Here is a 13,041-nt window from a genome sequence, read left to right as displayed (position 1 = left end):
CTGTGGGGTGGTAGCTAAATGGGAGAGGGATGAGGTTTGGTGGAGAGAAAGAGGAAGAACTGTTGGGAGGGAACATGGAGGCAGAAGATATGGAATACCCTGTGTCCATGGAGACTTCAAGGCAGACAAAGAGAAGAGTCAGAAGCCTTTTCTTCACTTTACAGCCTATAGACGCCTGTGATAGTAGTTCATTATTGCAATGTTCTTCCAGAGTTCAAATGGTATTTTTCAGCTCAAGGGAAGTGGGAGACGTGGGTGTGGTAGGTTCCATGATATTTATTCCCAGGTAAGACATCACTGGAGGAGTGGAAGAGGCAGATGCAGGAGAACCTGGCTCCCTGGGGAGAGCTGGCCACGGACAACATCATCCTGACAGTGCCAACCACAAACCTCCAGGCCCTGAAGGACCCCGAGCCTGTGCTCCGCCTCTGGGATGAGATGATGCAGGCTGTGGCCAGGCTGGCGGCTGAGCCCTTCCCTTTCCACCATCCCGAGAGGATTGTGGCTGATGTGCAGATCTCAGCTGGTGGGTGCTCCCAGGGAATCCTCCTAGTCAGTGGAAACCATGTATCTATTACTTTGCCTTTTATGAATGTCCAAAATGTGTAAGCATAATTTTATTAGTAAAGCAAGGGAAAAAGATATAAAAGACATTCACCATGAGGGGGATGAAAGAATGTTTACATGTGAAAAACAAATTATTGACATCTACAAGGTGAGATTTCACTGGATGGTAGAACAATCTCAGAAAACGTTGTATTGGGAATTCATAGATGGCAACCAGAGTCATTTCAAGGACAACATAGAAAATCAACTATTTTCTTCAAACATAAGCCAGAGTTGAAAATGAAAAGAGGAAATACGTAAGGAGGTTTATGGTAAGTACTGAGTGGTTAAAAAGAAAGAGGTACATAGGAAGAAAAATAAGGAACTCTGGATCCCACATGGGGAAAGTTCTTTGGACCTCAATTTTCATACCTTCAAATAAGGACAAAAATTATCTCTGTCATAGAGTGTAAATTTGGACAAAAGTAGTATACATGGGGAAGAAAGAATGACACTGTTCTAGCCCTCAAGGATCTCAGATCCAGTCATAGGACATCATATCTCAGACTGACATGTAAAGGACATTCACACACACAAAATGAAGGTGTCGAATTACAGCAAGAATGACTATGTAAAGTATAACCAAATTCTCCAGGGCCAGATTGAGGAGGAGGCCACAACTCAGGTGTGAGAGACTAAGAAGGGGATTAGGTACTATTCAGTTTCTGACCAAGTAGGGGAAAGCTATTTGCTTTCCAATCAGCACAGAGATTCTGCAATTATTGGGGATAACCAGAAAAGTCCAATAATGGAGAAGAATGAAGGAGATAGTTTGGGCGGACCCTCCTCAATGCTCATCTCTTCCTTCTGTGTTCCCAGGCTGGATGCATTCAGGATACCCCATCATGTGCCACCTGGAGTCTGTGAAGGAGATCATCAATGAGATGGACATGAGGAGCAGGGGTGTGTGGGGCCCCATCCATGAGCTGGGCCACAACCAACAGCGGCATGGATGGGAGTTCCCCCCACACACTACTGAGGCCACCTGCAACCTTTGGTCAGTCTACGTGCATGAAACAGTCCTGGGGATCCCCAGGGCTCAGGCCCACGAGGCTCTGAGCCCTCCAGAGCGAGAGAGGAGAATCAAGGCCCACCTGGGAAAGGGAGCCCCGCTGTGTGACTGGAATGTGTGGACAGCCCTGGAAACATATCTACAGGTACTGAGCAGAAATTCCGGGAGAAGGGGATGACCAGACCCCTCAGTCATGTAGCGACCTGGATCCCAGTAGCTCTCCACCTCCTTCACCACTCCACCAGCCTGGACCTCCACCTTCCCTGGAAATGAGAGGGACTGGGCCGCAGGGTGGTGCTTCTTGGGTTATACCCCTCTAAGGCAGAGAGAATGGCACCTGTCTCACTCACCTTCTGATTTTGCAATGTAAGAGGAAATGAAAAATATTATGAAAAAAATAGAAATATAGCATATTATTCAAGGGCAGAAACTCTATTAGACATTCCTGCAGCTGAATCACAGCTCTTGCCCTCACTGGTTTTGTTCTTGGTCTCCTAATAAGTGTTCCATAAATGGTCATTGTTTTGTTTAGTTTTGTTTTGTTTCACCTGAGTTTTATGAGTCAAATGAGTTACCCTTTTTTATAATAACAGAGGGTGTCTGCAATGCAGCTGCATTACAATAAGAAGGCATTGTTGGAGACAAATCTGCTAACAAGGGTCTCATCATCCATCACCCCACTTGAAGCCAAAATGATTTAAAATGAAGAGCCAGTCAACCCAATAGTAGAACACTGAATTCATAAAGCAAATCTACTTCCTGTGAAATAAACACAAACCCCTGCCCCCTCCGCTAGCCCTGCATTGAATGTCGATGTTTTCGAGTTGTCAATGTTGTTCCCCTTTCAGATCTCCTGCAATGTCTCCCACAGCTCTATGGATAGGAGCTGTCTGGCCCACTTTTCACAGAGGCACACACTATTTTAAAGAATTTAAGCAATCTCTCCAGTAGCCCCCATTTAAGTGAAGGACCTAGAACTTAAAATCAGGACGTAATGACAAGCCCCAGGCTTTCACATTGCCATACCCTCTCTTAGTTTTTTGTGCCTTTCACTAATTTTCTGAAGAGTGAATGTGAGACAGTCCCAGTCAATGAGGTAACTTTGTATTGCATTCATTTCCATATCCTTAGATAGCAAGTCTGGGGGTATACAGGACCACTGACCACAATGGTAGGTTGCCCCTAAACTGTAAGTTTAAGCCCTAATTCTGTCCTAGTCTGCTACCTACTCACTGTGGAGCCCTGAATATCAGTTCTCAATAGCTCTAGAGAGACCAAGTCTGAGACTTGGCCTCAGGATAAACAGGCACCTTCTGACTCCTCTTCCTGCTAGAGGGCTTCTCCCCAGCATCCGTGCTGCTGCTGCCTTAGCTCAGGCCTCGTTAGTCTTCCCTCAGTGTATTCCAGTAGCCTTCTAAGTTGTCCCAGCATCTTGCCTCAATCCTCTATGATCCATCTTCCTTACACTCCTTCCAAAATAATGTTAATACTCTGTCTATCAAATGCTTACAGTGTTCTCTGGCACATATAGGGTAAAGTCAAAGCTCATCAGCAGGGCATAGGAGGCCCTTCATGACCAGCCTCACCAGCACCTCTAGCTACATCTCCTACTGCTCTCACCTCCACATTTACCCTTCGGCATGCCAACCTGCTTATGGTTATGGACACATCTTGCTGTTTTGGCTTCTGTGCCTCCCCTTGTTTGCTTCCTGCTGCTGAATCATGCTGGAACATCTTGTCCATTAGCTGTCAAGTCACCTGTCCAAATTCAGCTCTGTTGTCCCTTTCTCTCCTGGACATCACCTCCTTGATAAACCAACAGTTTTAGCAATGTGTTTATTTACGTGTGTTTCTCCCTTTGGCCAGTGTTCTCTAGAAGGACAAGAGCTCTTAATGATGTTTGCCTAGCACAGTAGCTGGCGGTGTGTGGGTGTCTAATACATGTTAAATGTTTAATAAATGCTTAATTTATTGATGTATTGATTAATAAGTGTCAAAGAGCAAGCCAGTGAGAACAGATGAGCAATAATAAGGATACGACAGTGAGACTCTGAGGGAGGCTTGGCTTCGGTGGTGTTATCTGTCCTTGGGCTTTTATGAGCTACAGTCAGAGAATGCTCATCTATTAAAGGGAGAGTGGGGATGTGAAACCCCAGATCCCCGCTAACTGGAAATTTGTATAATCTTAGTAAACAAGGGCCTTCTGCCAAGGGCTTTCCGGAGAGCTGCCCCTTATGAAGTATGAGCCACTCTCATTTTTAGCCCCTCGAGACAGGCTGGATTTTTTTCTTTTTCTGCCCTAAATGCAGTGTTCTACAGAGCAATTTTGTATCATTGCAGATAGCCACAGGTCCGAGATGGCTATTAAAAAATAAGGATTATTATGATGTCTGGAAAGTATAGTATTGGAGGTTCGCAGCTTTTAGAATCTCAATAGGCCAGATACGTAGGAAGTGAGGGTTTCTCATCTCAGTCAGGCCCAAACCTGTCCTGATGCTGAGGAAAACACTTGAGATCTGGGAAGACAATTGTTTAAAGATACTAATAGTGGACATTTCTTGAGTATTTACCTCTATTCAGACATTAGGTTTCCCCTGAGCACCCCCACTAGATTCAGGGGGTGTTGTTTTGTGGCCAAGAGGAGGAATGAGCCAACAAGATTGCATTATTGTGCAGGGGCAGAGTGGGGAGATAGGGGCACATACCCAGGATGAAGGTAACGATTGAGGGGAGGTGATCATGTGAATGAAATATATTTAAGAACGCACATGTCACGTCACTTTTGCAAACTTGACACCTCATTCTGTTCCTTCTTTCCCTTTTCAGCTCCAAGAGGCCTTCGGGTGGGAGCCATTCACCCAGCTCTTTGCTGAGTACCAGACCCTCTCTCACCTCCCCAAAGACAACACTGGCAGGATGAATCTATGGGTGAAGAAGTTCTCTGAAAAAGTGAAGAAGAATCTGGTTCCCTTCTTTGAGGCCTGGGGCTGGCCTGTCCAGAAGGAGGTGGCTGACAGCCTGGCCTCCCTACCAGAGTGGCAGGAAAACCCCATGCAAGTGTACCTCCGTGCCAGGGAGTAAATGATGCCCCACAAGGCGGGAGAGAAAAGGCAGGGTCACGCCGTCAACTCCACCATGGGGCTTTGGCCATGCGTGCTCAGTATCTGGAGCCTGAATCCCGCTTCCAAGCCTGACCACTAGATGGTGGCCAAGGTCATAAGAAAAATGGAACCCCTTTCTGTAAAAGGTGCCTTGTGCTTCTTTTTATTGTTTTTCTGCTTACACTATTGCTTTCCCCAAGAGACTCACTTCACCTCTTAGTCTTCCAGAGAGGATCTTTCATCCTGCCATCCTGAGGCTTTTATTTTTGACCAATAGCTCTAAAGACCACGGGTTCCCATAACAACCTGATATCCCTTTCTCATCCCTGCCACCCCTGAACAAGGCTTCTAATTTATTATGCTTTAAGAAGTTTTCAAATAGCAAGGGAGACACACTGGAATAGTGGAGAGAGCCCCAAACCAGCTTTGGTTCTATGGAAAATCACTCCACCTCTCTGTTTCTGTCTTCACATCCATGACATCCATGACATGAGGATACAAATCTTTTCCTTGCAAAGCTGTTGTTTGATTTCTCCTGGTCCCATAGTGGACTGTTACGGTGTCTAGTCTAGCGTGCACATCCTGGGTGCTGAATCTCACTTCAGTGTTGACCCCCTTGGGGTTAGCATTCAGTCCTTGTATATTTAGAGAATGTCAATGTTTTCCCAGACATGGTATCAATAATGGTAGTTGTCAGCAGTATCCTAGCCCTTTCTACATTTTTTCTCCCACTTCTGGAAGGATTCTCGGGTATAACCTAACCCAAAGAAAAATGGCATGTGCTCAAACTGAGTGTCACAGAGCTGTGGGGTTGGGTCTTTGGGATTAGCTCCATCTTCCAGGGTTTGCCCTTTGCCCTTCAACCAAAGGACAAAGTCATGTTAACAGCTGCTACTAAGTCTATATGCCCATTCGTTCATACCACAAAACAGGCATCTGACTCCTCTGGTCACCACGGAATCAAGGCACTGTCAAGTGGTGGGGGGTCCACAGGCACAGTGGGCTTCACTCTGGAACAGGATTACTGGGTGCAGCGGATGTAATCCTCACTTAATCAACCCACACCCCAGCATCCCCTGAGCTTTGTCTTAATCTCATTCTAGCCCATCTTGACTCTTCGGTTAGAGGGAGTTCTCATTGGAGATTTGTCTCTGGGATTAATGAGTGTATGCCTAGCTACTTTCTCCAGTTTACTTTTAGACCATATTGTTGTTTGTTTTGAATACCATTCCTTAGGCTTTGTTGAGAGTAGAGTGGCTTCCCATTAGGAGAACTAATTTAGGGCATGTCTTTTGTTGAATCCCGTCAGCATATTTAACAAATTCCCAATTCTAGATAATTTCCTTTTATTTCTCTAGTACCCTTTGCCAGGGGCTTTACACATCAAAGGTGTTCATGAAGTATTTGTCAAAGGAAAGAACAGTAATGACACCTAACACATAATGAGTGATTAGTATGTTCCAGGCATTGCGTGAGCTATTTACTGTGAGTGATTTAATGTTATCTTCCCAGCAGACCTCTGGGGTAGGTACTAGTATGATCCCCATTTCGTACATGAGGAAACTGACACTAAGGGACATAAAATAAGTTTTTTGAAGTCACAAAGTGAATAAGAGGAAGAACCAGGGTTTAACTGAAGCCCATAGCAATGAAAACATTGTGGAACTTATTCTTCATGAATGGTTTACAATTTAAACAAAATGTCACCTAGAAAATGGATGAAAATATGTTCAACCAGGTCTGGATTTTTCCAATGTTTACTACTGAATTTTCATTCAATAACAAGTTTAACTTCCAAAAGGTGTTGGTATCTGATTGTCTGCCTGCCTCAGAATGTGATTTGTCTGCCTTTGGGTAATCCAGCCTTGGGTAGAGAAGGAATTTGAACTCAGGAAATTCAACTCCAGAACTGATGTTCTTTTTTTTTTTTTTCCTTTAAGTTCTGGGATACACGTGCAGAATGTGCAGGTTTGTTACATAGGTATACATGTGCCATGGTGGTTTGCTACACCTATCAATCAATCATCTAGATTTTAAGCTCTGCATGCATTAGATATTTGTCCTAATGCTCTCCCTCCCATTGCCCCCAACCTCCCGACAGGCCCCAGTGTGATGTTTCCCTCCCTGTGTCCATTTGTTCTCATTTTTCATCTCCCACTTATGAGTGAGAACATGTGTTGTTTGGTTTTCTGTTCCTGTGTTAGTTTGCTGAGAATTATGGCTTCCAGCTTCATCCATGTCCCTGCAAAGGACATGAACTCATTCTTTTTCATGGCTGCATAGTATTCAATGGTATATATGCCATATTTTCTTTATCCAGTCTATCATTGGTGGGCATTTGGGTTGGTTCCAAGTCTTTGCTATTGTAAATAATGCTGCAATAAAAGTATGTGTGCATGTGTCTTTATAGTAGAATGGTTTATAGTCCTTTGGGTATATACCCAGTAATGGGATTGCTGGGCCAAATGGTATTTCTGGTTCTAGATCGTTGAGGAATCATCACATTGTCTTCCACAATGGTTGAACTAATTTACACTCCCAACAACAGTGTAAAAGCATTCCTGTTTCTCCACAGCCTCACCAACATCTGTTCTTTCCTGACTTTTTAATGATCGCCGTTCTAACTGGCATGAGATGGTACCCCATTGTGGTTTTGATTTACATTTCCCTAATGACCAGTAATGATGAGCTTTTTTTCATGTTTATTGGCCACATAAATGTCCTCTTTTGAGAAGTGTCTGTTCATATCCTTTGCCCACTTTTTGATGTTTTTTTGTTGTTGTTGTAAATTTGTTTAAGTCCCTTGCAGATTCTGGATATAAGAACTTGTCAGATGGGTAGCTTGCAAAAATTTTCTCCCATTCTGTAGGTTGCAGAACTGGTGTTCTCAACAGTGATGTTAGGGTAAAATGATGGATATTGCTGGGTTTAATAGATTGCCCTAGAGACAGAGACAATATCTGGCTTCTTACACACACACACACTTCCTGGTAGAAGTTGGAGCCTGTAGCTCCTTGTCTCTCATACAGAGAGACTGTGACTTTGCCTCTTGTTTTTAAGTTTATAGTTAATTGTAACTGCAGTATTCTCAGATTATTTTGTCTATTCACAGAAACTAATTTGCTGCCAGTGATAGGGATAATCCCTGATTTCTGAGACATTTACTTCCATAATTTCACAGTTCTAAGTCTAGAAAAATTATTGGAAGAAAATTATTGGATGGTCTTGGAACCAACCCAAAGAAAAAAACATGTCCTGTGAACAGTAGGATAGATACTGAATCTAGCTTGTCTCACTTTGGAACTAATGCTTATAATTTCCCTTGGACTGTATATTTTTGTCCAATCACTACTGTACAGGACATGGGTTTGGTTTGCTTTTCCCTCCCATGAGCCACTCAATTGCTTTGCTAAAAGCCCCATCAGTTTTCCTTTGGTTTCCTTTGGTACACCAACCTCAACACAGAGTCCACTTGGTTTGGAAGGGGTTGGCCCACACTGTTGGCAGGAGTGGGCACAGAATCCATGCCTGGCTCATCTAATTGTCCATACCTTCCAACAAGGATTGGTTCAAGTGATGGGAAGGTGGCCCTTGCCAGGGTGATGAAGTGCATACCACAGACTTTTACTGGCTGTACTGGGAAGCATACATTTTCTTTGGTACTGGAGAATTGGTAATGACAGTGCCAAATGTTGTTTGTTATTGAAGCTAAGTGAAGGGGCTCTTGAAGGATCCTTATTCAACTTTTGCCTATGTTTAGAAATTTTGTAGTAAAATTGTAATGGTGTAAGTCTACTATTTATACCTATAGAAGTAAAAGACTTTTGCCAGGTGCAGTGGTTCACGCCTGTAATCCCAACACTTTGGCAGGCCGAGGCGGGTGGATCACGAGGTCAGGAGTTCGAGACCAGCCTGGCCAATATGGTGAAACCACATCTCTACTAAAAAAAATGCAGAATTAGCTGGGTGCAGTGGCTCATGCCTGTAGTCCCAGCTACTCAGGAGGCTGAGGCAGGAGAATCGCTGGAGGTTGCAGTGAGCTGAGATCGCGCCACTGCACCGTAGCCTGGGCAATAGAGGGAGACTCCGTCCAAAAAAAAGAAAAAAGAAAAGAAAAAAAGAGAAGTAGAAGACTTGTTTTTTTAAGTTTTGAAATAATTTCTTAGGGAGAGTAGGATTGAAAGAGTAGAGAAACAGGGGAGATAAAGACAGAGTAGGGTTTGGGCAGATTCCTGTTGTTTTTCTTATAAGCTCTTTGTTAGTAATTTAGTATTGTATTTCTACCACATATGTTTTCTACCCTATGCAAGCATGACACCTTTTAAACAAGATAGATATAAACTGTATTAAAATTTACAACACAGCTTGCATGCCAACATAGTCTTCCATGATTTTGTCTCTGCAAGTGTTTCCAGATTTGCCTCCCACCTCTATCCCTTGCTTTCTTTATTCCAGCTGTGATGCACACATTTCAGGGCGAATGCGGCCCTCCTTCTCATTTCTACAGATTGTTCTGTGCTCCTGGGTCATTCCTTTCTTCCACCTGTCCTTCCCTCCACTTCACAATAGAATAGAGAAGTTTCTGATGTTTGGGCTTCCTTTTGGGTAGAACGACAACAAAAGTCAACTAGAAAAATGTCCTTTTTTAGAGCTATATTTTCAGAGTGAGGACTCATTTATCATTTATATTTATCATAAGAAATAAAAACATTTTCACTTTTTGTTTTTTCCTGTCAAATATTTAAGTATCTTTAACCAGGACTTAATTAAACTTGAATGGTCTGCAATCTTTTTCAAATGTGAATAATTTCAACGTATATTTTCTCCATTAGCTAAATTTGATAAAATAGTGTTTAGTGTTGTATTTTTAATAAAACAAAACCTGCCCTGTGGAGAAGGGACACACTTTGTGGACGTGCCATTTGGGTCACACACAAAGGTGGGCCACTGGGGTGCCACCACTGAGCCAGCCAGGATAGCAAGAGCGACATTCTCTAATTCACACAGAGGCATTTTATGAGCTAGTGGTGGCCTTGGAGAAGGGACGGCACTTCTCTATATTACTTTGGATTGGGGTATCAGTATTTTTAAGGTTTTCTTTTTTTCTTCAGCTCTTAACCCAGAGGTCATTTCCTCGAGCCGTGTCTCTAAGCCTCATGTTCCGATAAAACCTGTAACTTCCTTTATATATCAGTCATCAAATTTGTAATTATTTGTTTAAAATCTCTCTTTCCCACTACATGGAAGCTTCACAAGGACAGGGACTAGACCTACCCTATTCACAGCTGTATCTACAGCCCCAAGGGCAGGGCCTGTCACATATCAGTTTTGGTGTAGGGGTCTATTGTATTAACACATTACTAACAAGAATGTATGATAATGGGAGAAGACTAGATGAGGATTTCCAACTATTGTATATGTTTGCTGTCTTTAGGCGGATCACCTGAGGTCTGGCGTTCCACACCAGCCTGGCCAACATGACAAAACCCTGTCTCTACTGAAAATACAAAAATTAACTGGGTGTGGTGGCACATGCCTGTAATTCCAGCTACTTGGGAATCTGAGGCAGGAGAATCACTTGAATCCAGGAGGCCGAGGTTGCCCTGAGCTGAGATCGTGCCACTGCACTCCAACCTGGGCAAAAGAGTGAGACTCTGTCTCAAAAAAAAAAAAAGAAAAAAGAAAAAAGAAAAGAAAAGAAAAAGAAAGAAGAAGAAGAAGAAAATACCTCTGTTATTTATCCCTATTCAAGAAAATGGTTTCACTATTCCAGAAAGAAGCTTTAGTGCGATTAGAACCATTCTCCTATTTTTAGCTTCTGAATACAGGCTGCATTGTGAGAGTGAATTTTCCATTAATTCTTATTTCTCCTTTTCCTTGGGACTTGGTCAGTGAATAGTATAAGCTATTTTCAAGAGTTTCTGTATTTTGGTGAAAAAAGTATTTATCTGACATTTCCTGGGCCCTATTTCTACTACATTTCGATGTCAATTCCTCTCCTCTGCTAACATTTCCAGCCAAAGTTAACTACAGTGTAGATACTTTCATTTTGAATTAACATTTTTCCTGTTCTGCCATGTTATTAGGTTCTGGAACAGGGATATATCCCACAATAACAGTAATGACAAATTAAGACCCCCCTAAAAAAAATTCAAATTATTTTATATGGCCTCCCAGCTCCAAAACAAGGCAGCTGAGATGCCTATACATGGCAACTTCATACCGGTGCATCTGATCTGTTAGTCTCCATTTCTGTAGAAGAAAACAAAAAGATGCTATTAGCCTACTTCAAATTGTTGTTCCACTTTTGAATCTAACCTAGTTTCCTATGATAAGTTATTTCTTCAGGCCCCTAGGCTGTCTTCACCAGAAACTTTGAAATAGAAACCAGACCTTTCTGAGTATTGCTCAGGTACATCTCTGATACACTGATTCATCTAAGATCAAAAGTGCCCCCCGCTAATATGGCCTCAGCAGCACGTAGCTAGCACATGAACAGCAGGTCAGCCAAGACGTTAAATGTGGTCAAGGTTTCCAAAGAAGGAGAGCTACTTTTCAGTCAATGCTATCTCCTTATAGGCATGGCATGATTGTGTTTCTCAGGATATTATTTTCATGAACTTGTTCCTGCTGCAAGGTCTTTAGTACCATGCCTGGCTTCCATTTTGAAAAGCCTTCTTGTGCAAGATTGGTGCACTTCCCAGTTCTGATAGGAGGATAGTTTGGTCCCGTACTCAGCTTGCAGAAGTTCCTACATTTTCTACACACAACTCTTTGTACTGATTCACTTTTCATTTGGGAAAGCCATGAGAAACTTTTTTCATAAAAAAAATAACCATCATCTCTATAAACTCTTCAAGATGATAAAGGGAGAGAGCATCATTTTGCAATGTTAAGCATAGGTTGGGAAAAATGGTGTTGAGAAAAAATTAAGATAGAAATTGTAAACTATCTCTCAAGCTGGAGATCTAGAGAACAAAGAAGTTGAGTAACAGATGGAGAGAAAAAGTCCTCACCCTGAGGAGTAACCAAGAGCTTACCTGAGGAACAGCTTCCCAGACACCACTTCAAATATCATATTACCTCATATCAAGGGGATAAACCCAAAGGCAGCCCAATGGAGCAGTTTGATGAGCCATTTCTGTTTTAAAATTCAATAAGAAAGATCCCTTTGTTTCTTTTTCCTAGGCTACCAACAAATTTATAAAATGTTCTTGAATGTATTGTCCTTTTCATCAAGAATAATCTGAAAAAAACCCAATCATCTTTATTGTGCAGTACAGATGGAAGGGGAGAATTAACAACAAAGCCACTGCTTTTTATTCCTAGGCCCTTAATAGCCCTAAAACAACTAACTGTCTGTATTAGTTCATTTTCACATTGCTATGAAGAAATACCCAAGACTGAGTAATTTATAAAGGAAAGACGTTTAGTTGGCTCACAATTTTGCAAGCCTGGGGCAGTCTCAGGAAACTTACAATCATCGCAAAAAGGAAAGCAAGCATGTCTTACATGGTGGCAGACAAGTGATGAGAGAGCAAGAGAGAAACTACCAAACACTTAATAAAACATCGGATCTCTTCAGAACTCACTCACTATCATGAGAACAGCATGGCGGGGAACTGGCCCCCATGATCCAATCACCTCCAACCAGCTCTCTCCCTCAACACCTAGGTATTACAATTCAAGGTGATATTTGGGTGGGGACACAAAGCCTGGCCATATCACTCTCTGTTGCTAAAAAAGCAAAACTTAGGTGGAGATTTGGAAATTAAAGTCCAGTGTAATTGGCCCCACTGTGGAGAACCAAGCCATGCAAGGACACTCACAATGATTAAAAAAAAAATTCTCAGCACTTAGGTAAGGCACTCAGTTGGAACAATGCTTTCCTGGGTCTGCAGACTGGAACCTAAGCAGCTGTGTGCTTCACTTAGATAAATACATATTCAATGCATGAGACTGATTCACCCTCACAAACGATACTTCTTTTAATAGGATCATGCAGTCTACTCCCAGCCACATAGTTTTTGTCTTAAATAACAAATCATTTGAACAGGTAGTTAAAATGAGGACCATTCAGGTTTGAATTAGTAAAGTTACATATGGGAAGATTCCGTGAATTATTGTAGCAGACAGGGGAGTTATAACAAAAAATATATTGTGCTTTTATATAATTTCATAATCCCATTCAAGCAATGACCCTAAAAATCTATTTTCCAGACCACATTTACTCCCAACGATATCAGTGTAAGTTAGGTGAATCATCAATAAACCGCTTCTTTTCAGAAACTGTTTTAAGTGCTTTTATATTTATTTATGCTC

The 13,041-nt window shown here is 42.2% G+C and overlaps 1 protein-coding gene across 6 annotated transcripts in view; it reads left to right on the top strand.

Moving 5' to 3' along the window:
* Nucleotides 1–7,131, top strand: part of TCAF2 (TRPM8 channel associated factor 2) — a 30,840-nt gene extending 23,709 nt beyond the window's left edge. For all 6 annotated transcript variants that reach the window (XM_034965157.3, XM_008973983.4, XM_034965158.3 and 3 more), the window contains 3 exons: nt 287–526; nt 1,426–1,763; nt 4,445–7,131. In XM_034965157.3, coding sequence (XP_034821048.2) covers nt 287–526; nt 1,426–1,763; nt 4,445–4,699 — 833 coding nt within the window. In that variant the 3' untranslated portion in view covers nt 4,700–7,131. The remainder of the gene's footprint in view (nt 1–286; nt 527–1,425; nt 1,764–4,444) is intronic.
* The last annotated feature ends 5,910 nt before the right edge of the window (nt 7,132–13,041 follow it).

Source organism: Pan paniscus, chromosome 6 (assembly GCF_029289425.2).
Source record: "Pan paniscus chromosome 6, NHGRI_mPanPan1-v2.0_pri, whole genome shotgun sequence".
In the NCBI taxonomy this organism is placed as follows: domain Eukaryota; kingdom Metazoa; phylum Chordata; class Mammalia; order Primates; family Hominidae; genus Pan; species Pan paniscus.
The sequence above is the reverse complement of the archived record's forward strand: the minus strand, read 5'-3'. Positions and strand labels throughout refer to the sequence as shown.